This window comes from Styela clava, chromosome 11 (genome assembly GCF_964204865.1).
Source record: "Styela clava chromosome 11, kaStyClav1.hap1.2, whole genome shotgun sequence".
NCBI classification, from domain to species: domain Eukaryota; kingdom Metazoa; phylum Chordata; class Ascidiacea; order Stolidobranchia; family Styelidae; genus Styela; species Styela clava.
In genome coordinates this window covers 17,332,608-17,357,708 of record NC_135260.1, presented here as the reverse complement: position 1 = coordinate 17,357,708, position 25,101 = coordinate 17,332,608, and the positions used below count along the sequence as shown (strand labels likewise).

Genomic DNA, 25,101 nt, shown 5'->3' with positions numbered 1-25,101 from the left:
ATACATCTGATTAAAAGACACTCAAACCGCATTTTTCTGATTATTTTTGATATGGAAACATTTATATTGTCAGAGGTTGCACAAATCAAAAACAAAGCTAGGAATATTTAAAAAGGAATGGTCCTAGTGTTCTGTGTGAATTCTGGCATGATTTTGGAACGCCCATTCAATATCCATTATTAGCAAGTAAATTAATATCTAAAGTTCTTACCCTAATATAAATTTGCAAAATTACTTGTTCATGAAATTTTTAAGCAATGAGCTTCCCTTAGGGCTCAGTACCTATTAGAATGCGAAAGAAGTCTATTCCAATTGCTCTGCTAGATTTTAATATAAATTAGCTTGTTTCAGTCATTGTAGAATCAGCGGCATAATAAGAGCGTTCATATTACAAAAATCTAGACAAAATCCATCTTTGTTTCACAGCTGATAAAATTGTAGTCTCTGCACCTGACACACTGTGAACATCCATAAACATTTTTGGCAAGGTTTAAATATTTTTTCTCATCAGCAAATCATGTCAAGCTGTGGTGAATAAATGATCATGAATTTACCATAATTAGCATCCCTATATTTTCTATACATAAAAGAGAGAATCATAAAAATACTTCTTTTAAAATACATTCCGGTAGGTTATTTGCAAACGCGAGAAATATTCCACACTATTAGTCAAGAAGGCTAAAAATTTAAAATTAAGTAGTAAATACTCAAAAACAGTATTTTATGACAAATGATTAAACAGAGTAATATTAAAGTTGTTCATTATTAATGAACTTGGATTGGTACATAAGTATACATCTCATGCCTTGTCACAAATAATATCAAAAAATTCAGCATATGAGCTGAGTTTTAATGGTCATGACTCATGAGTCCAAAACATTCTGCCACATGCCTGGTAAATTGGGCACTCAATTTGTTGACGTTATAAGTATTTCGTGCAATAAGTTCAATAGCGATTTTCTCCAACCTAAATTTTATACTGATGTATTAGGTTCAAAAGTGTTTTTGCAATTTTAAGTGACATGGTGTTGAGGATTTGAAAACTTGTAGAACATTAGTTTTCCATTAAACAGTGCTTATCATGCCATATACATCATGTTTTAAACCCTGCTTTAGATGCTTAGTAGTGTAACATTAAAGCGGTTTAATAGTTGCACAAAATATTTCAAGCATGGCTCTTTTATTTACTCGTAACATACATTTGTTTGACTATTTTTTCTTTTTTGTTTTTTATTTTCGCATGCTTTTGCTTCCTGTAGTCATTGCATCCAGCAGATTTTGGAGGCTGTTGTACACTGTCACCAAATGGGAGTAGTGCATCGTGATTTGAAGGTACGCGCCATTGAAAATGATGTTTTTATGTGCAATTCCACAATCAGGCACATTGTACAATGTTTGGGGCTGAGCCATTGACCGCAGACAGAAGGTCATTGATAATCAATATCAATAAATATTATTTACATTCCAACGAACAAGTCAACATATAATTCGGTTTATGGATAGGATACATTCTCCTAAAATATGTCAAACATTGTGGTCAATCATTCATTTTTCATAAACACTTAAATTGTTTTTGTTGAAAGTCTTTGTCAATGGTGTCACTTATTTCGATTTAATCATGTTAGAATTTCTTTTCAAATTTTCCAAACAATTGAAACCTTCTTCTAGGATGAAACGATTGAATATAATATATGGCGACTGGCGAGACCGAATTCTCATTTGAACTGCTTTTGGAACACATTTTGATATAAAACTAGCATTGTCATGGTTGCAATAGCATTGTTGCCTTTGAAAACATCGATGGCTCAGCCCTGACTTGTGTTGTAGAACTTTTCAGTTGTGTATGTGTATTGGTTGGTTTGAAGTTTTGGAATGTTCGTCGCAGTAGAATGCAGAGCTGCTTTATTTTGGTAAATGATTCTAGTTTAATAACTTCCCTTGTGATCTCCATCAGTCTAATACTTATCTGATGCGGTCATCGAGTAATAATGTTCATCATATGTTATTTCTGTTTATTTTTTGAACAATCCTAACAAAGTTGCAGCTAAAAATTGCAATGGTTTCTGTAATTATATCGAAGTGTTTAAAAATCAAATTTTTGTTTTGAATTTGTGATCTATGTATTCATTGGTGAAAAGGTGCTTGGTGATTTCCTTATGTAACTCTCAACAAAGCATGTTTTTGTAACAAATTTATGGTGAATAAATTTATGGTGTTGGATGAAAATATTTCTATTCTGTAGCTTTTTTTTTATTTGCAAATGTAAATTTTGAACTTAATGCTTTTTTATAACAGCCGGAAAATCTTCTACTGGCCAGCAAACAAAAAGGCGCCATTGTTAAACTAGCAGATTTTGGTTTAGCAATTGAAGTCTCAGGCAATCACAGGTCTTGGTTCGGTAAGTACGTGTAGGATTTGTATGCATCAAGGCACATACACTTATTTTATTTCCAAATACCGGTGAATATATTTTTACTCTATTCTTGCATGGATTGAGGTTAATCCATACCTGAATGAGTCAAAATTTATATCTGTCCATGCTTGACTCGTTATTTTTGAATTACGGGTAGCTAAGGGATGTGATACAGGTATTGACTCTGAGCAAACATTTGCTCATATTATATACCAGTACGCTGTCTACCCTTTTGCTGTTACAAAACGCTATGTAGCTTGTACATGTTTCAAATATCAGTTTTTTATTACATTTCATTGCACTGATGACAAATTCTTTCATTAATACAATGTGGCTGATCAATTTTATTATTTCATCATTTAGTATTTGTTGTTTATTTTGACGAAATATTCTGTTTACGTCATAATTTTATCAATATTTCAGTTCATTATGCATATTATAGGTTTTTAAACTAGGGGGTTTCAATGTGTCTATTTAACGATATTTCATGGATCTTTATTCTATTCAATTTTGAAAATAAAAAAAAATGTCAAAACTGTGACTTTCTGAAATATTTGTTTAAACTAAGTATGAAATTTGTGGATATTAGTGATTTGAAGAATAAAAAAACCTTTATGCTCTTTGTAATTCTGGTACAGACATTTGAATACTAGATAGCTCGTTATTTTTCGAAATGTTGTTTTTGAAAAAAATTGTCATCCAAACTTGCCAGGGGCCGCCTAGTTAAGTTGTAGCCAATTGAAATGGTTACAATGTCTTTAACCATTTCCTGAGTAAACCACAGCATAATTCTGGTATTTCTATCTATGCTTTCCGGTGGAATGTTTGCTATTTAGATTTAGTTGAGCAATATTTGTTTGACATGTTGTCAGTACTTAAATGATTTTGGAAAAACCTTGGAAATTATCATAGTATTTTTCCATGGCTTACATAGATATTTCACATTTTTAATTCTAATTGATAATTTTTCTTTCACAAGGAAATATTGATTGATTTCAAAGTTAGAAACAAAATTTGGAATATTTTGTTAGTTTTTTTTGTATCATTCCTTGTTGCACAATACCCAGTTTTAGCGTTTCTGTATTGAAATTACAATCATTTTCAATTTAAATAAGTATTGAACCTGGTGCTTTTTTATTCCATTTTTGCTCAAATATATTCTAACAGGTCTTTCTTTAGTTTTCATTTGGTCTCACTCTCCATATTATGAAACAGGTTTCATTCACTCCAATGCACTTGAATACCGCACCGGCAAATATATTCTCAAGATAATTAATATTTTATGCACAAAACACGTACTAATGGCTTGCTCTTCCAATTGCAAATTGCATCATGGGTAGGGTATGATGAAATTTTCAACCACAAACCTGAAGCTGATTGATTTGTTAATTAAGAATACGTCTAAAACTTCTTTGCTCTTCAGTCATTTTATTTACGCTTGACAAATTTTTTCTAATAAAAGGTATATCTGGCAAATATCTCATGAATATTTGATTCTGTCTCTTTCCACTTTGATGACTTTTGCAACAGTTTGTTATTATTGAACCCATTTGGGATGGTACATAATTTATACATTAAAGAAAAGTCACTTCGTTCATTTTTGAATGCAAGATATGTTGAAAATTGATTTTGCTTATTTTTTATTGCCTGTCTGTTACAAAATCAAATAATATTTGCAAGAATTGCTTGCAGATTGTCGTAAAACTGCGATGAAGAGTTTTATAATTTGTTAAATCGCCATTTAAAAATCGTTTCAGGTTTTGCTGGTACTCCCGGTTATCTATCACCTGAAGTTTTACGTAAAGATAATTATGGGAAACCTGTGGATATGTGGGCGTGTGGTAAGTGTAGACAGCAATTCATTTTTGTTTCATCTTGTTTTAATACAGAACTTTTCTTATATATTGTTTCGTATCCATCCAAGTAAAAATAAGTGCTGCAATTTGCTCATGCACTTGTAGTTTTTTTATGAATACAATTATTCGTGATTTGGATTCGAACATCCACGGAAAATTCAAAGTATATGCAAAATTGTAAAAATTTCTTTTAAAATAATAGTCACACTGTTCTAAACACAGGTGTAATTCTTTATATCCTTCTCGTCGGCTATCCACCGTTTTGGGATGACGATCAAAGTAGATTATATCAACAGATCAAAGCAGCAGCTTACGATGTAAGTCTCAATCTCTTTTGACTTTGCCTTTTCAAAGTGTGGATATATAATAGAATATCAAAAAATTTGAATGGCATCCTTCTAGACTACATTGTAGTAGTCTATTTGTTCGCCGTATAGTTTTTTAAATATGGAGTTGATAAAAATAGTCTGTTATTAACAATTATTGAACTTGTGGTTCAATTCTCACATACTTTATAAGATAAATGAAATTTACCGTAATAAAACAAAAGTGTATGAAGCAGTTAAATATATTACATTGTCTGAAAAATTTACTTTATGAAATATTTTCGCATGAGCAATTTTATTAAGTATTATTTTTGGGCACGTATTTTACGCAAAGTCTGAATGAATAAACATTGTTGTACATTATCATGTGAGCCATTATTTCCTGTTTCGGACGAATAAGTATTAATGGCATATTTGAAAAACATTTGTGGCTTTACGTACCTATTTACAGACTGTTATGTACTTGAAAAGAATTTACGAACGTATGTGTTCAATGAAGGCATGTCGAGTGTATCAACACCATATAATTTAGACTACTGTTGCATTCAAATTTATGTCGAGTGCTGAAAATTTTTTTTTTATTCAATTATTATGTAGACATGCTTTTTATGAGACACTAAAATTATCGTTTTATAATATTCAGTAGTTGGAAAATACACATTTGCTTTTTTGCTGCATTAATTCCATTGGTGCATTTACAAATGGAACACAACGGAAGACTCATCATATCTTCTGTTTAAAAAATAATGGATATTAGATAGTTATTAGTCGTGGATTTCAGTCTTGGATATATATCATATTTATTCACATATAAATATGTTCATCCTAAATTCCTTAATGCATCATTCCACTGGGAGCAAATCATCCTACCTTATGATAAATTATGCAAAGAAATTTAAAATTGGCTATTGATTCTCTAATATTTGGTGTAATTTATTCAAGGTAAAAATCAGCAAATATTGACAGCATTGTCTATTTATTGCATTGACTGGTTATTATTGGTGATATGGAATTTGTGTATGAGTGACAGATGTTTTAAGATCTTCTGTTGTTTTATAATCAACACATACATTGGTATTATGATGTCACAATATTAGAATTGATTTGAAGTTGAAGATATCTTGATTGGTTTTCACTAGAACTGGATAATTACTATATTAAGTTCTATGTAAAATCTACCATTTGTTATTTTCATTATTTATATTTTTTCCAGTTTCCTTCACCTGAATGGGACACAGTTACCAAGGAAGCAAAAGATTTAATCAACAAATTGTTGACTGTTAATCAAAATAGTAGGATCACTGCTCCAGAAGCTTTGAAACATCCATGGATAAGTGTAAGTTAATTGAAGATTTTTCTTCCTCGTGCATCTGTAATTAGCCTGAGAGAGGTTTGGCAATGGTCACTGCGGATTGAGTGATTTTACCCCCTTTTCTGTCTTTTTTATTGATGTAATTGCAATTTTAAATTTTCCCAAGTATGAGATTATTTGTAAATGGAGATTCATGAATTCTTTAATTAGTTCTCTATTTACAAGCATTCATTTCAATATGCCCTCATGACCTATTATGGAATGCTATGAAATAGTTTGATGGTTGTTCTTATTTAAATTAGTTGTTTTCAAACCCTCATTCATTCACAGTATTTTAGATGGTAACATTGCTATTATCAATGTAGTAAAGAATTTTGGCAATATGATGTAATAGCGGAGAATAGGTCAATCATTTGTCATACATCTTGTTTATCATTTTGTTGTTTTCTTGACTTTAATCGGGTTTGCTGCAACAGCATATATTCAAATTACCATGCTATTTTCTGAAGTACAAACAAATAAATGATATTTCTATTTATATGTTTCAATTTCATCTTTACTTTCGAATGCTTTTAAGGATCCCATTTCGAATATACTTTATTTTGACTAATTTTTGTCATCAATGCTTTGAATGGAAAGTGTATGCTGAAAATAGTTACTGCACTCTGAGAAATTCCATGCAGAGAGCTGCAGGAATGCACAATGCATTATTCATGGCATCTGTCTCTCTATGCGTCTTACATTTTTTGTCATTTTGCCCAAACCTGCAGCCCTTCTCGACCTTGGAGATAATGGGTGTCAATTACTTTCTCCAATGTTACATTGGCCTGAGATAATTTATGTTTGAGTCCATTATATTAGTGGGCTTTAATTTAACAAGAAAAGATGTCAACATCTGCCTGCTCTTTTGCACTTTAATGCTCCAGCCAGTCAAAAAATTTGTTAAAATAACCTCGTTCATTTGAATTTTAAAGTAATGATAACTAACGGCTGGCTGTTAATCTGAAGAATTCTAATTAATGAATCTTGATGATATGCCTAGACGAGATTACGTCTTGATTTTCAATATCAGATTTGAGATTAGTGTGAAATTACAGTAATAGAGGATTTTTTTCATGTTGGATTCGGTAGTTAGAAGTCTTCAAGTTTGGTTTTAATCACCCCATGGAAGTCGTAGTTCATCCACTCAGTTATCATGTATTTTCGAACAAATACTTTGAAATTATGTTTCTGCCTTAATAAGATAAATACATTTGGATAAATTCAGATTTTCATTTTTTTTTTCAAATTTTTGCATCTAGTTATGCACTTAACAAAACACTAACAAAAGTCCAATATTTTTTTGTGTCATTACTTAAGTCTGTGATATAAGGTCAAATGTGGCTTTTGTTTAATGAAGCCCGAACCTACCCTGGCCCTCAGGTAATACCTTGACATTTTACTGCATTTAAAGGATCAGCTTAAGTGTTTTTTCCTGCCATCTCTAGGTGAAATGCTGTCAGTTTGAATACCTACAATAGTACCTTGATCCATAATGTGCTCTTTGGCTTTTTAAATTATGAATGAACATGAATATTTTATCTGACGTTAGGATGAATAGTTATGAAAAAGTCTTCCTGTGAAAAAAATTCATAAAATGCTGCGCACTTAAGACTCAACATAATTTAGTATTGTCACTTGTCAGGATGATTATCACATCACTGGCCAAGATATAATTCCAGGGTAAACATTGTTTCATATCTTTGTACTTTATAATTGATTGAGAGATGAAATTGTATTTATCCTAATTAACTTGAATTGCTGCAAAATCTTGGTTGAATTTTCAAATTTTGTTTTTAATAACAGACAATTATTTTTTATTTAAAACGTCTTATTAGAATCCCCCCATTTTCACCATGTTAATTCTGCTTTCGCTTTCCTAGGGACCTACTCAATTTTTCTTTAATACAACCAAATTCTGGTAAACACTTTTTGAATATTTTTTTTGTCAAAATATTACAGCTTTTTATCTTCTTTATTTAACATAATCCTTTTTTCATGTAAATCTTTTGGTTCATTTTGGTTCTCATTTGCTCATGATGACCCAATTTGAGATCAAATGTTCATGGGTTTTATTGAAATTGTCTTTCACTTTTATACATTTTCTGGATTGCTTTCATTTTTCAAGATAATTGGATAACGAGCCAAATGGTTATGGATTAGTTTTGAGGTAATTTGCATACTCCAAGGAGAACGCAAAATTGACATTATTTGCTAAACACATGAGAGTACTATACACAACCAAACATGTACAGTCAATAAAATACATCCCTGAAGTGTGGTTTGAAAAGATCCTTTAATCCTTTCTCGTTAGAAAGCAATTTGTGCAGTTATACATTCTTCTTTATTATTTGGTCTAATTTGGAAATTGAAATTCCTCTGAAATTTTATTTTTAATTATTTTTCCTGCATCACCCTGTATCTTTTTTCATAAGAATCTTTCATCTTTTTATCAGTTTTGTGTTATAATCTGTTCTAATTCTTTCACAGCAAAGGGACAATATTGCCTCACATATTCACCGTCAAGACACTGTTGATTGTCTCAAGAAATTCAATGCACGACGGAAGCTAAAGGTGACATCTACTTTCAAGTTATATTTTCATTTCCTGCAGCATTTATATATTTATGAAATAAATTGAAATACCTGTCCATTTTAATAAACTTTCAATAATTTTTTTTCGAAATCTTTTGTTCAACCATAATTAATTCAGTTTTTTCTAAGTTCAACTAGAATATGTGATATTTCTGAACCAATAGGTAATAGTTTTAAAATATACTTTCACGTAAAAGTTTTTTAATTAAGTTTTGTTGGAACTTAGTTCTTTGTATACATCCTTGTTACAACAGTAAAGTTCAGAAAAAACATTCAGCATTGAGATATTTTTGTGAAGTGATGGATTCTATGTTTTGTTCGATTTTTATGAAATATACACCAGATTTTACGAAGAAAACTCAAAAACTTTCCCACTGATAGATTTGGTATTTTAGTCAGATTTCAAACAATTATATAATGTCTCATGTTCAATTATCCATCAACTATCAACCTATGAGTAATCATCAGCATATCCGCTTTTCAAAATAATTTCAATGTATCGCATAACTTCCTGAAAATATTACAGGGAAGTACTTGGTTCAAACAGATGACAAACCTCATTTTTTTCAATAAAATAAATGGTGTCAGCCCATGTCAAGTGTTGTAATTTTTATCAGTGGCCCATTCCCAATTCGAGTCAAAATATGTATTATATTCATACTGAATAGTGAATAAATTGTTTGGTATCAATGTGTCTAAGGATAAAATTTTACTAAATTCTTCCAAATTATCAAGTATCTCAATTTAACCATAGCATTAAATATGATTTTTCATTTTTTTATATCTTGTTAACTATTCGTCCTGTTTATCTTATATCGGCACCAATAGAAATCTATCTATATCTGCAATAAGATTTTATTATGGTTTTATTGCATGTTTGCTAAACCATTTTTCTTGTTTCAGGGTGCTATCATTACAACTATGATTGCCACAAGAAATTTTTCAACAGGTAAGAGTTTTATTATCTCTGCTGTGATTGAAAAGCTAACCAAATTTTTATTTGGCAAATTTACCCAAAAATTCCATGCATTTTACCGATAGCTTGCAACAAGAGAATTACCTTGAAAAGTATTTTAAATTAAGCTTTATTTTTTATTACTTGCAGTACTTTTTATTTCAGCAGAAGGTAATCATGAATATTTTGATCTTATTTTTGTCTAGCGCAAAATCGATAATTTGTAGCTATAATTACCATGTTTAAATTTTTGAATTTATTTATAAGACGGATTATAGGCTAAAATCCAAAATCGATAACGATTTCATCGGTTAAAATTCTGCTCAGTTCAAGCGTGGGCCAGGAATAAATAAGGATTTTATCGACCGTCCACGCTTGGTAATTCAAAAGATTAGTAACGGCCAATTTTATATGGGCATATGTTTATGTTATCATGCATCGGGGATTCAATTATTACTTGGATTTAAATCGATCAGCCTTTCAAATGAATTAGAAGTCATCGCAGAATCGTTGGACTTTGGTTACGATATTGACAATTGTCATAAAACACCACGATTTCTATTTCCTGATATTTGAAGCCAATCTACAACCGTGAATCGGTGTTCGTTGCAAGAGTTACATGGACAAGATTTATTATTCATCATAAAATTGAAAATTAGTAAAGGATCGCTTTGGACGCAGGTTGTAACGGTCGTTCCCGTATTGTACCGCATTCAGATCTGGAATTTTCACTTCAGAATTAGAAAATTATTATTTCACTCAACGAATCAGCCCCTATTGAACAAGATGAATGAAAATGGAATCGCGATTTCTCAAACGCGAGGGCACTACAATTTCAATCGCGCTTTTCCTTACGAGAGATAGGACATCGCATCATTGCACGCGTTTTACCACACCCCCTTCTTGCTAATACTCATTCATTAAAATGTCTTCTATGCTGGTCGTTAATACCACAAGATTTAATCATGAATAGACGAACATAGTGTCGGCTTGACCGCAACAGACTTTAATGCGCATTGAATCACATTCCTTAAAGCTTGCAGTTGCCACAAGCGTTTTGAGTAACGTTGTCGACAAACTCGACTGCTCCTTTGCTTGAATGACTGTCTTCTTGAAAAGAGTTTCATATTGTTAACACTGGCCCCTACTTTTTATCGTAGCCAATGCACTAATTTCTATCGTTCTATCATTTTGTCTTATTTATCCGTGTTATTTTTTGTTTGTAAACGTCCGAGCAATGAAACTGACATTGTGTTTTGATCGCGCTTTCTGGTATGATTATTAATTTTAAATCAGCGGAATTAAGACAATAAAATTTGCCCATAAATGGCTTTTCAATCACGAGTTGTGCAGAAATAATCGCTCCTTTTTCATGTATGATTAAAGCTATATAACTTATGGATGCTTTTTCCGAGCATAACTTCCTTGTTTCATGAATATTTCCGCGAGTTCGTCTTCCTTGTTTATATCCGTAACAATATCTAATCATCAATTTAACCGTAACGCAACAATTGAACTTTAGCTTTTAGATCCGTATTATTTCACCGAATCAGATAGTTATGCAGACTTATAAACATCCATTTACGTGGCTTTGTGGGTTTCTAGGTGCCTAGTTCGCTGAATCGCGAAAAATAATCTATGAAAGAAAGCATGACACTACTGAAAAGGAAGGGTTTCTTGTGTTTAAGGAGGTTGGAAAATTGTGGACATCATCCGTCGCGTTATTACATAATTTCAACTAGCTCCAAATTCATATCTATTTTATTCCGGGCCTTTTTCCAACGTCTAAACGCAATCGTCCAATAATCTTTGCATAGGATTATGTCAAGGAAAAATGTTTCAAATTAATCCTATTATGCTTGATTTGTTTTCTAATCAACAGACTTCATTCATCCTTGCCGAAAATGCAGAATAAAATACTTGTCAATTAGCATAATCGATGAGATTTTTAATCAATTATTTTCCCAGGACCTATTAATAACGGCGCCAGGGAAAAGAGAATAAAGAGAATAGGATTCACTGGTCATAAAAATTCCTAATTTCCTTCTATGTATGATAAGCTTTGGTTCAACTTACTAATCAAATATAAGTTTAAAGCATAAACAAACTTCTGAGAAATTTACTGGATTTTGAAAACATCAAATTGTTGAGCGATGTTTTCCATCGATTTCTAACGCGAGCATCACGATTCTCTATATACACGTTCATCTTCACTGAAAACAATAATTCCGGCGCTAAGTTTGTTTGCCTACTTTACATCAAGTTGTGTAAACCTATGGACGGGGTATATTCACTTGGCCAACACAGACAGTCCCCGAACTCGTAATAGAACTAAAACAGGACAAAATCGGATAAAAATTATGGCCTAACCCTAACCTGGTACACATACTACGGGAGTACCGTAATTCATATTATAGGATTTTTTCAATTTGGATGTAATTATATAGTCTGTGTAGCCAACACTTGTAGATGACTAGCTACGCAATTGCTGAAATTGTCTCATTTTTTACTGGTTGACTGGGATCATACAACTTATACCTGTATTTAGATTTATTCGAATCCAATTGAGCACTTTTTCATCACATAATAAAATTTAACTTGTTTATTTTAAGCCAAAAATACTCAATTCTGCGCATTTTTGTTTTAAATTTTCCCTGGGGAAATGTTAAAATTGTCTCTCAAGTTCAAACGCTCGTCCGTTGGGAGCGACTTAGTACAAAACTTACTTGACGTCATTTGCGGAAGATTTTTCTTAGCTTTTGTTGAGAGATCGAAGTTTGCATTGGCTTTAGTCGATGCCATCACTTTGCTTAGTGTGACTTGTAGATAAATCGACTCGCAAAATAAATATTGGCACTCTTTCGTCTATTGCCTGTGCCCACCAAAGACGGAATGCGGTCTCTTCAAAAGGAAGTGTCTGGAATCACATTATGCGTATTTTTATACAGGATCATACCATGCTCGCCCAGAGGAAACTGATAAACAAGTTAAATTTAGTCTTGCATCGCTGTGTGATTAATTGACTCTTGAAGGACGATGGGAACATTTTTCAAATCGAAGTTGTTTGCGCATAATGGATACGAACCTTATCCAATCGCTACGTTTTGACACTGAATTGTGACTGTATCTGCGTTGGTGCATCGTCTAGCGGCCAATTTTTAAGACTCTTCATTCTTCAGATGTTGATCTGTTGCATTCATGCGATCGCAGTAAATAATGGATTAGTTCTTTACGACACGCAGACCTTTCTAAACGAAAGGTTGAAGTATCACAATTATCCCGCCTACAATCTAGCAATCTAATATTCGTATCGGTGTTAAGTATTTGGCTTATTTTTAATATTTCTACATGGTGTCATCTTAGTATCGATAAGCGAATCGCACACAGTATCGCCTCGATTTCATCACCGTTGTGTGTTTTTAATATTTGCTTAATACTTTCGAGATTTCCCGTATGGTTAGACACTCAACATGGATTGGAATTTGTTGGGAGAATATACCGCGGAGAATATTCGATACTATAATATGGCTGTTTGTCATCCATCGGGCTTGTTGGCAGAAGGGGACCCTTGTACATAAATCTTTGATGCAATCTCAGGTTCGGAAAACATGGAAATGATCTTTAATGAAAGTGCCACTAAAAGCGGTCATTCAGAAAATCATCACAACGGCGTAGGTTTTTCGACGACCTAGTTAAACTGGAAACAGCTTTGGTCTTCAATTAAATATTACTTAGATGTTTTAATAACTTTAAAAGTTATTTGAAAAATATTAATTTTAATTTATTTTGTATTAAGCCCGTGAATTAGGTACTCCCGTGGTGGGTATACCAGGTTAGGGTTAGGCCATAATTTTATTCCGATTTTTCCTATTTTAGTTCTATTACGTGTTCGGGGACTGTCTGTGTAAGCCACGTGATATACCCTCTGCCCATAGGTTAAAGGGACTGACCTTTATACGACTTGATGTAAAGTAGGCGAACGAAATTAGTTACCTCCTCCATATTGGTACACGCACTTCTGCAGCGCCGTGAAATATAGTTCGGAAGGGGTCGACATTGTTTATGATTATCCTCACTACCGTTAATGGTTGGGCAAATTACTTTGTGGTGCATTCTTCGGTACTGTATAAAGCATTTTTGAATCGAGGTCCAGACAGTTTCGTAATATCCAAACATAACATGAAGTAAGTTTATTGAACTTCAGAAAGATGCGGACGTGATATCTTACGTGTCGACGAACGATTCGTACCATGGCCTTCCCATGAGATGGGAATATACATAAAAGTACATGCAGTCTCGAGTGAATTGTCATATAACAAAACGAGCTTGTCATGCATGAAACGAAAATAAATCTAGCCTATTTCGAGTCTGTGAGTAGGATCCCAAGTCTGACAAGGCCATAGCAGATTTAATTTGCGTCTGTAAACGGCTGTCATCGCTCGTTTCTTTATCACACTGGTATGTCAGTAAAACCCTTTGCCTACTAATAACTCGGTCTTTAGTGAGGAAATTGATATTCCTTATGCACCGAAGTGATCAAAGGGTTAATTTTATGCATTTACATTCCACGCCTGCTTAATTGTAGAAGCGTCAAATGCTGTTGCTTATTATTAACGTCATCAGCGGTCTTAGCCGTTTTGTTATTTTGTACGGATAGCCTATCTTCTATTGTTAACTTGACTGTTGGAAACCGAAGTGCCGAGAATGTTGTATTGCAAAATAGTATAGAATATAGATAATAATTCTAATTTAGGAAGCTTATTAGTTGTTTTATAGCGCAGAAGTTCAATCATAATCAAAGATATATATATGTATTTTCAAACGAAAAGTCTCAAACTTACGCACTGAACGTTATTAGTTAGAGGTCGATCAGATATATTTGTAAAATATCCCGAAGTAAATAATGGCAGCCGTATCCGATTTAAGTGTTTAATATTATTATTTAAGTGTCTAAAGAATATTATCAGTAAGCGAAAGAGGTATCGTCAACTGCAGATGAAAAAAAATTATACTATATTGCCCGTGTTTTACGAATAATATTTGTAGCTTGTAGGACTGATTTTTATTCGATAATTAATAGATTTGCTCATCATCAAATACCTGATCTTGCCAACTATAGATCGCACATCTTTCTTTATTGCCCTTGTTCTTCTGGTATTTTAAAATAGGTTTAGTTGAATAGTACTGTATTGAGGTTGCCTTACATAGTTTTACATAAACTTGTTAAACATGTTAAACAGTAATCATATATATTAATATATATATAATATTTTTTTGGTAATGTAACTTAAGGCTAAATAGTATTCTTCAGTCAAAAATAATGATAAGTCGTGGTATCATTTCATATCTCTTCAATGTATTGATATGACCCTTCTCGAAAATCTACTTGTTCTTGAACTTGCCACAAAAGATATTCCTCTTCTTCAATTTCTTGTTGTCCTTGTATTTCTACGAGTATCCTGGGTCGTAGGTTAGCAGTTCTATTCATATGATTACTAATTTACCTATATCAAATTTTGTGTTAAGAGATTATCAAGGTTTGGCTCTTAGTTGAGGCATGTCGTTCCTCATTTTCAGTATTGCTCGAATCTTGTTTATAAATCTACTGAAGGAAGGCTTTTTTGTGTTACTGGCTAAATCACCTCCATAATAACTCATGTGTATATGTGTTTTGCTCTAGACCAGGGGTGTGTAACATTTTTTCGGTTATGGCCTGCGGGCCGCCTGTTGCACACCCCTGGTCTAGCTAGACATACCCCACTCCAGTATGCAGTATTGGTGTTAAGCACAAGATAGAAGATTATTTGCACAGAGATCTATAATCAACATGGCCTTCCCATGCGCTCATGTTTCTCTCCTCCCAAATGAGCTACGAAACAGAATTGTAACATTTTAGAATATTCAGCTGATTTTTTTTACTTTCAGGTCGCAGTTTATTGGGCAAAAGTAACAAAGATAACAACACCAAGGTAAGAACTTTTTTCACACTTTGTACTCATTACCCGTGTGCTGAGTGCTGACTTAATTATTTTCAAATTTTATAATGAAAAAAAATCATTAAACACATGATTGCATAGTGAGAGATTTTTCATTGAATGGTTTACTTGACTAAATTATTTCTATTTTGAGTGTTGGCACTGATTTGAGGAAATCTTTTATTAAAACACTTTTTAAACATTCATCACCAAGCTCAATCAAATGTGTTTGCTGATTATAATCGAGGATGAAATTCTAATTAGCTTGTGTGAACGATCTTTAATAATTAACGATGTTATGAACATGTACACTACTGAAAACGCATTTTACATTAGATTAGAGTAATTGCATCATTCTCTTATTGTAGCTGTAGAATAATAATATTATGCCAATCTAGAGTATAGTAGGCAATATGCTATTTCTACTGATAGATTTCTGTTTTTCTTCCAGTATCACCCAATACATGAGTATTGTAGTTGTATTGGTAGTCTTGATTTCCTTCACTTATTACTAAGATATTCAGCAATGATCTTGATAGTACAAGCCTTCAAAATTCATTTAAAAAGTTCCTTTTTTTCTGGACTATTATCTCAATTTGACCTAAATATGCATAAATATGTTGTTAAAAACTAAGTCAATTTAAATCTGAAGCAGCAGTTTCCATTTTGTAATTCCCAAACACTATGCAAGCTCCCCAATAATCAAATTGTTTGAATGTTCTTGTCCTTACCATCCAGGTTTTATTTCGATTGCCAATTTAATTTATAAAAAAAACTGGCATTCACCTGGCTGACAATTTTCAATTTATATTATGGGTAGAAATGTTCATTGTTTCATTTTTCTATATTTATTAGTCAAATAATAATACGCTCTCCCCAGCCAGGCACATACCACCTCATGGTTTAGTAGTGTTTCGTTGCATGGAATGCATTGCGATTTACGCTTGAGACAAGCAGCGCGCTCGTTAATGTAGATGCTGCATTATACCTTGCTTAAATTATTAGCAATCAGTCAGTCATTATCTGCAACAAGATTTTTTCATTTATTGTGCCTTTGTATAATGAGACCTCATAATTTGTCTGTTCTCCGGACACTAATACAATATATACTTTATCACAGTGACGTGTCCGGTTTGTTGTGCTTTCATATTCACTGTATTATCGTGGTGTTTGTACACGGTGCATGTTTTCTCTACGTACCCAGCCATATGAATATATATAAGTTCAGGAGATTTTGATAGCTTATTGCCCGGAAGTGTTTGTATGTTTGTTTATGTTCACATAAGTATAGACCACACATGTATGTATCTGTTGCTCTCGATCGGCAATTTTTTTTATGATTATTGCAATATGCCGTTGTGAATCTAAGAGACGCACGATTTGTGTAAAACACAAGGGTTTTTAAAGTCAAACCAAAATCTATACGCTATATATTCAAGTACTGTCCCATTCTCTTGCCGATTCAAAGATGACGTCAATTTTTGTTTATCTCTAAGAATCTGCGATTTCAAGGCTTTCCCGTATTTTTCTTTTCGAGCTGAAAAGTTACAAATTATTTAGTTAAATTATGATAAATTAAAAATGAGGAGAAAGTAAAATTATTAAAGATAATTTACATAAGCTTTTATTCTTGCTAGGTCAGGCACCCAGTATATTGAATTATCAGTTAATCTAGTTCAGGGTTTAATTTACTGCTTCACAGTTTGCGAATACTAGAAATTGAAAATAAAAGAAACGAAATTGCTAGGACAGATAACAAATCTTCAGCAAAAAAATTGCTGGTATTTTTCTGGTCAACAAGCAAGACTCATTAATACCAGATATTACTAACCCTATTTCATTCTAGTGAAAATAATTCTAGAATATTCATCTTTACGTCCTTTATTAATCTTTTTTTTTCGATCCTTTGTATTCATTTCATTCAATCTGTAGTTTTGTTCCCCCAATTTTACGATAGCGTACCCACGTTTCTTCTGTCTCAAAAACTCAGCCACTTTGTGGTATTTGCCTGCGTTGGGGAATGGCGCAGTTGGTTACAAGATTTATGTATCGCACTCGCTTATGTTTGATTTTTTTTTCTTTTTGGTTGTCTCGGTGTTATAGCTTCCCAACAAAAGGAAGAGGTCGCGATCCCAATCCTTTGAATCGGTGAGCTACCTCTGGCAGAGTATTTTTTCTTGTTTATATTCACATTTTGCAGTTTATTGTTTTAGATTAGGCTAGGTTATTTCATTATTATTAATTGAAATACTAACCCAACAATATGGCCCTGTTACGGAGCAGAAATTTTTGAAAATTTGGTAATCGGGAAATACATGGATTTTCTTGTTATATCATTATCAACAATTCCAGAACTTTTACCAATAACTTTATGTAGTTGAAATTATTTTTTTTTTCCTTTTCATTGTAAGTTAGAAAATATATCTAATTCTGTGACAACGCAAGCAATTGTTATCGTCACATTCATATTCAGAAATGCCTTTTGGTTATTGCAGTAATGCGATATTATTAGCCTTTATAAAATGCCACATAAGTAGAAATGGGACAGTGCTTGATTCATGCTATTAACGTTCTTCAAAATGAAAATATTGTATGCGCATGCCAAGTAGTGTATTCTTATGAAAACTTATTCCGTGTGGTATGAGGGATGATTTTTAATGGTGTTTTGAACGATGAAAGTTGTGTCTTGAAAATGGCGTTATTAGTCAGGTTGATGTTTTCCTAGCACGGCTCACGAGAAGAACGCGTGGATGGTTTTTATTTTTGATCCATGCAGAAAGTAGAATTTATAATTAATAATAACAGTAATAAAATAGTTTTTTCAAAAGTTGCATGTTGCTCAATCCTGATCGTTTGAACCGAATATCCGGTCAAATACGTATTCTATAACCTTATCAAGCATTTCTGTCTTGTACTTTCGGTCACATCAAAATTGACAAAAATGCATCGATGTTATGCAAAAAACCTTTTTGAAGTTATGTTCACTTTTTCTTGCGATGCTGAACATCCGTCCGGATTGACCTCATCTTTTTACGCTTGCGTGCGTTAACTGGTGCGTAGAAATAGCGATGTGCACGGACGTAATAAGATTTCATCTGTTTGACTAATCCGGAATTTGAACCAATTTTACATAATATCTAATGTTTTCTAAATAATATTCTTTGCTAAAAAATAGTATCACTCCTTCATATGCTATAGAAATCCAGTTGTTGAAACCGAGTGTGTCATTATCATCCGTAGACGTAAATTGTAGTTCATACAACGCATGCTAACTATGCAAATTAGTTTCATTGCACCTACTGATGAAGCACATTTTTGTAGAAGGATTCGTCAGCCGGAGATTCTACCTCAAGTCCGTCTGCCCCGAAAAATCCGTCTACATCCTCGAGCGAGGATTCTGGTAGCCCTCAAATGAAGTCAACGGGAAACGCAAAATCGATGGGTTTATCTGGTCTGGTACAGGCTCTCAAACCTACCGGGGCTGCGAAATCCCAATCGGTGCTAAAAACGTCAACGGGGACCATTATCAAAGCAGCCTCCAAAAAGGTACTTTTGCACCGCATCTGAGCTGAGTTTTAAGCACGTATACATTCGCCGACTTGCGGTTGTTATCATAGCATTAGCGTAGTTTTATACCCGCGATTTGGCGCATGAAACACTTTTAGTTGCTGTTCATTTTTTCTGCCTGAAAAGCTAGCTAGTCATGGAGCTTGTTTTCAGTTGGTTCAATTTTTCAATGCACGGTGTTTCGAATAGTAACTACTTGTCATTTTTCAATCCACGATTCTTGTTAATATACGGATTTCAGTTGCATCATTCACCGCTCACATCTAAAAACTGAGCGTTAGGTATTCCAGCCAATGACCATTATTTTTGCCGTAAAGTATTGGTGTGGCAAATTTCACCGTTATAACAGCTTGGGTTTGCTTTTTCCGTCATATTTCTTCAACTTTGATTGTCGGGTTCATTACGCAATATATCGCAAAACATCACAACGAAACGTAGCAGACTAGTTTCTCATGCTCTTGCAGTTTGTATTTGTAATACCTGGTGACATTAACGATATATGAGCGCAAGTTGAATGTGAATAACATTCAATAGTTATCTTTAAAAGCGAAATAGGTCAACAGGTGTATTTCCGTTCGTTTTCGATATAAAACAGACATTGATTTCCTGTTTTTGTGAGGCGAGTTTTGTTAATTTGGTGTCAATGAAAGTGTTTGTTTTGTGCATGTTGTTTATTTGTAAAATTGTATGATCATTGTGGGGTGTCTAACGTGTGTGTTTAAAGTATGCCGTGATTTTTACCTATTTAGTTTGTATTACATTTCCATGTTATATTTTTGTTTTCTTTTACGCGAATCTGGGCCAAAATTAGATAGGAATTTAAGTTCCACCTCTATTTTTCGAATTGAGAGCGTATATAGTGCATGCTTGGCTGCGATTAGTGATATTCCTGTGGTCAATTGATGACTGCGTAGTTTAACTAATATGTTTTTCATTTCATTCTCTCGTTTCGCTTCTCCATGCATCACTCTCTTCTCAACTGTCGCATCACTCCAAATTGTTTTCTTCTCGACACCAAGGAACCGCAGGCGCAGGTTACGGTGGTAAGGGCCGACACTGCCCAAGCCAACCAAAAGGTAAAACCAGACATCGAATATCACGGGGCCGCACCCTTCACCTGCGTTCGGTTAATTGACATTTTCCTTTTTTATGAATAAGAAAGTTCCGATATGAATTAGCACTAATAATACATTTTCGATTTTGCCTAATCTACCTTAATTGAAACTCTAGTAATATAATAGGGAAGAGGCATGGTTTGCACTTCTCAACTAACGAATAAATCATGCATTTATTATCACGACACTGTGCATGGCGAACTAGTTTAACGCGGGCTATGTCCGAAACACGCGAAGCATGCGGCCTCGTGAAACGACATATACAACCATTCGGGATTGGAGTGGAATGGAAAACAATATATATTTCATGACATATTCAATTAATGAAGACTTATTTTTGGCTCGCTTTCGATATCCATATGCTATATAACTTAGGGGTCTGTGCCTTACATGTGCTCTACTTTTCCGTCTGTGAAACTAACGTTCTTTCATTTTGTACGATTTATCTGTGGTTCTACTGTAAACCTTCAAAAATTTTGCATAATTAAATCATATATAAAGGATCGAGTATGATTTGGCCCGCTCGTACATGCTGTGTTTTGGAATCACCCCTATCAATTTCCAGTCACAAATGATAGACAATTATTAGGCTGTCACTGGATTCATCACATCAACGTTGCTATATTGCCTAACTGTTTTTTATAATGCGCGAATGACTGCAATGGTTCAACAGAACTGATAAATTACTCCATTTAATTTAAATTGATTTTCCATTCACCAATCCGCAGGTGTTAGGAGAACACACTTTCGTTGCAGTTGCAACTCGCACCCACAGTAGTACATCTTATACTGCTAGCCTTTATTTCTCGTAACTGTATTTATTTGACTAAATTCCATTCATTTTGCATGTTGCGTTGTCATTATATTTTAATTAATTCAATTTGAAACAATTTTTGAATTCGAGATCAGTTTCGTTAATTTGATCATTTAATTTTGCATTACACACTGAGATAAATGTGTTCCTTTAGATTTTACTGCTGAAACAAGTTCATTTTGACGTGTTGCGATTCAAAAACAGATCAGAGAAGAATTATATTCGCGCTGTGTGATCTCATTAATGACTCAAATATTTTCTGGCATTAACAGCGTTTTCCTGTTCTACGTTTTTCAAACCATATCGATTCGCAATAAATCAACACTAACCAGACTATTTCTGTGGCATTTTAAGTGATGGCCTGTTTCCATTTGACATCTCCGACCATCATAATTATTTTCAGCCCCATAGCATATTACGTTTTAATTAGATTCGTGGTTTTTAAAGTATATGCATCAACCATCTAACCTCACAAGGCTGTTATTATGTCCATAACGCATGACGGTCATTTTCAGTAATAGTATATATTAGTCGCCCAGTCATACTAACTCATGTAGCATTTTACTCGCTGACTAGACAAGCTTCAATTGATGGCTTTTTATTGCTCCTCCGAGCATGAATATATAAACTTATTTTGCATGTTAATGTAGGGCTCTGGAGAAAGTGGTTCAACTGTTGACGACGAAGAAACTAGGGGTAAGATTTAATTTAAAATGTAATATATCGAAAATTACCGTTTTTAAATTGGAAGAATGATTGCCGATTGCTGAACTTTTTGGCATACAAAACAGCTAACTGTTTTTAATCACTCTTTCCATGTAGGCGAAATCTGGACTCCAATGTTTTAGCAGAGTGGTTTTAATTGATAGAATGACAAATCTCCTGTATCACCAATCCTCTTGGACTAATTCTTCTCAAATATTTTCCTCTACGCAGCAAAGAAAGCTGAGATTATTCGATTAACAGAACAAATACTTCAGGCAAAATCAGACTGCGATTTCGAAGCTTATTGCAAACTGGTTTCTCCTGACATGTCATGTTTCGAACCAGAAACACAAGGAAACCTAGTTCGTGGAATAGATTTTCACAAGTTTTTCTTTGATAACAGTAAGTTGTATTTACGGTAGTAGTTTTAGTGAGTGATTCGAATTTGCATATCAAAAAAGGTTTGTCACAACTGTTACTAACTCAAGACAATAACCTTAATTAAAGTATAATAATAAACTCTTATGTTGAACAAAAAATATTCCGCATTTGAAACTGGAGTAGTTGGATACATCGGATTGGAGATTGATTGAATGTCTTTTATCAATGGATCGGCCGTTGTGAAAGATTGTTTTGTATTATATCTAGTGCATTTCAGGTTATGCACTTGAATGAATTCTGTAAGCGATGTGTAGTGTATCAATGATTCCTCCACTGTCCGCTGCGCTCTAGTGTCTCGCAAAATAATTACCTTTCCCTCGCGAAATATCAATGCTTTTCTTAAAAAATCACTTTTCATTTGCCCACGTTTGAAACATAAGATGATCAATAATCGATGAAAAATTATGACCAGGAGGAGAGTACGACTGGTGGGGGTGATATTGGGCATTCAACCAGCCAGGCTATGATTGTTCATGTGCACGAAAACATTTTCACGGCTGCATAGATCATAAAACTTTCCGCGCGCGAAATTTAACGTTAATGAAGTCAAATTTTCTCATCAAGACACCCCTGATTTGTATCACACATTTGTTTTCTTCTAGATTCAGCGAAGTCTGGCAAAACAAATAACACTACAATGCTGAATCCTATCGTTACTTTGATGGGAGATGATGGAGCGTGCGTCGCCTACATTAACTTAACTCAATATGTCTCAAGGTAAGCTTCCTAGTTTCTCTTTAGTGTGATAGTTGAAAGGTAATTGTTTCAACCAATTTCAAAATTTTACCATATTTGTGTTTCAATTCTTTATTCGCTTTCTGGAACTTGAACACTTTTATCATATATGTTATTGCATTGGTCCTTCCTATCACATTCTTCATATAGGTGTAATCGTAACTGCCCTAACACTCAAAGCGGTTTTCTCTGTGACAGACCAATAGCCCTCTCCAGAGGAATTTATTTAAATGGGGGTTGGTCCATATAATCATCCCTGTTACTAACTTTCAAGTAGTCTATAACACGCATCGTAATTTTTAGCTCTTACGAGAACTTCGTAAACTTTGAGATTACAATCTTTCTACTGTTTGATAACTGTTTCACACGAGGTAGGAGAGGAATAAAGTAATAAACGCAAGTTATAAATTTCAGCAACAATCAAGTCATGGTGAAGCAAGTCGAGGAAACGAGAGTGTGGCAGAGAGCTAACGGAGCTTGGCGAATGGTTCACTTCCATCGTTCCGAACGACCTGATCGACGCCGTAGTTTGGACACGTAACGTGAATGTCGTTTTCGTATTTTTCCCCGCGCTTTAGACGATGGACTTGATCTTCTGCTTTAGAACGAGACGCAGATTGTGCAACGGTTTCACCCACAATATTTGCACTTCGCGTCTTGTAACTCGAAAAGTCCATCGCATTGTGCTCGCGATCATAACGTGCGTTATTTTTATTATATGAAACTCAAACAACAACATCGATGACGTCATCAACAGAATCAAGAGCACTTGACACTTTCTTTATATTATATGTGCAGCATACTGAAACGTCGTCGTATATTGTTTTTTTCTTTAATTTTTGTGCATATGAAGCGAATTAACGCAACTGACAACAAATATATTATGGGCTAGACGTTGGGAAAATTGCCTCATGCGTGGTGATTTTCTGCTTCGATAAATGTTTTTCTATTTTTATTTCCATACTCTCAAATCTCTGCAGTTTGAATGTACAATCTTGGCGGAGAAAAAATTTAGTAGTCAATTGGTTTATAAAAAGGTTTTAGTATTTCAATTTATGAAATGATTTTATGTTCAGTATAAGCTTTTATTTTAACTAAATATATCCATAAATGCGACTTAGAATTATAATGCATTCAACATCATGAGATTGAACATGGTTTGCAATCTCGAACATTTTATAATTTATTTAAAAAAATATGTTCAAATCGTCTTCATACTTTTCTACGGAAATCGTGATAAAAACGTTTGTGACATTGCGCTTTATCAAGTGGTGAAACTAATTCTTCACATCTTGTATCAAGTTACTTTTATAAAGGCACAAAGACATAATTCAAATTCGATCTGGCTTTCAGTCCTGGATAGTAATATATCCTTGGCAGCGATTTGCTAGGTCCGAATCATGCCTGGATGCTACTGTTTTGATTAAAAAAAATCTGTTTTGACATTTGAGACCTGATCTAGAATGATCATTGGTACCATCGTCTCGTGAAGTATTCGTTATTGCATGAATAATGTTTTTGTTGTTTCCCTACTTTGTACCTGTGTATCGCGGTATTTATTGTCGGACAAATTACTATAGTTAGTGCTTTCAAAGCAGCTAGATTTTTCAAAAACAACAGAATGTTAATAATTTTATAATAGCATATATATCAGTCGTAATTGAAGTTAGTGTGAACCAAATTTCGAGTCTAAATATTTTGGGAATTCGTTCGCCATTTCAATGTATACATCTAATATGTTCGTTTCTTGTTAATAAGTATAGAGCATCGATTCCTAAATATGTATCTTTTCATGTATCTCTTATTCCTAATTCGCGTTCATATCGTAATCATGCAAAATAGTAAGTATATATTGGTTTGAAGAATAAACGCGCTCAAAGTCGGTTATTTTTTGTTTTGTTTGAATTTCTTAATGGTTTTACCACGTTTTTTTTGTAATTGTAGATGAAAATGAGTAATAAATTTGTGAGCAAAAGTCGTTTTTTCGACTGCCACACCAACTATTGCTTACTATGTGCGTCCGAGCCACAAGCTTCAGATTTGACAGGCTTGTGTAAAAATTGAGATGGGGCTGCGACCATTCGTAATTCAAAAAGATCATCTTCGATTTTAGTCTAGTCCTAACAGTATGCATATGTTTGGCGAAAATTCGCCTGAACCTGCATTTATGATCCTGACGAGCAGTGATTTTCAACATTTTTTATGCACGTCACACTTTTTATATCCTAAATAGCTTGTGGAACACCAATTAAGA

General features: G+C 33.6%; 1 protein-coding gene across 7 annotated transcripts in view; it reads left to right on the top strand.

Annotated features, from left to right (window-relative positions):
- The window catches only part of LOC120347288 (calcium/calmodulin-dependent protein kinase type II delta chain-like), a 33,029-nt gene extending 8,179 nt beyond the window's left edge, over positions 1-24,850 (top strand). Inside the window, exons 6-20 of one of the 7 annotated variants that reach the window (XM_078117701.1) lie at positions 1,260-1,332; positions 2,296-2,398; positions 4,171-4,254; positions 4,492-4,586; positions 5,809-5,931; positions 8,437-8,520; positions 9,444-9,489; positions 15,421-15,464; positions 17,574-17,618; positions 18,792-19,016; positions 20,057-20,113; positions 21,617-21,662; positions 21,903-22,073; positions 22,715-22,829; positions 23,262-24,850. In XM_078117701.1, the coding sequence (XP_077973827.1) occupies positions 1,260-1,332; positions 2,296-2,398; positions 4,171-4,254; positions 4,492-4,586; positions 5,809-5,931; positions 8,437-8,520; positions 9,444-9,489; positions 15,421-15,464; positions 17,574-17,618; positions 18,792-19,016; positions 20,057-20,113; positions 21,617-21,662; positions 21,903-22,073; positions 22,715-22,829; positions 23,262-23,388 (1,438 nt within the window). In that variant the 3' untranslated portion in view covers positions 23,389-24,850. The remainder of the gene's footprint in view (positions 1-1,259; positions 1,333-2,295; positions 2,399-4,170; positions 4,255-4,491; positions 4,587-5,808; positions 5,932-8,436; positions 8,521-9,443; positions 9,490-15,420; positions 15,465-17,573; positions 17,619-18,791; positions 19,017-20,056; positions 20,114-21,616; positions 21,663-21,902; positions 22,074-22,714; positions 22,830-23,261) is intronic. The other 6 variants (XM_078117700.1, XM_039417192.2, XM_078117702.1 and 3 more) reach the window with 6 other exon arrangements.
- The last annotated feature ends 251 nt before the right edge of the window (positions 24,851-25,101 follow it).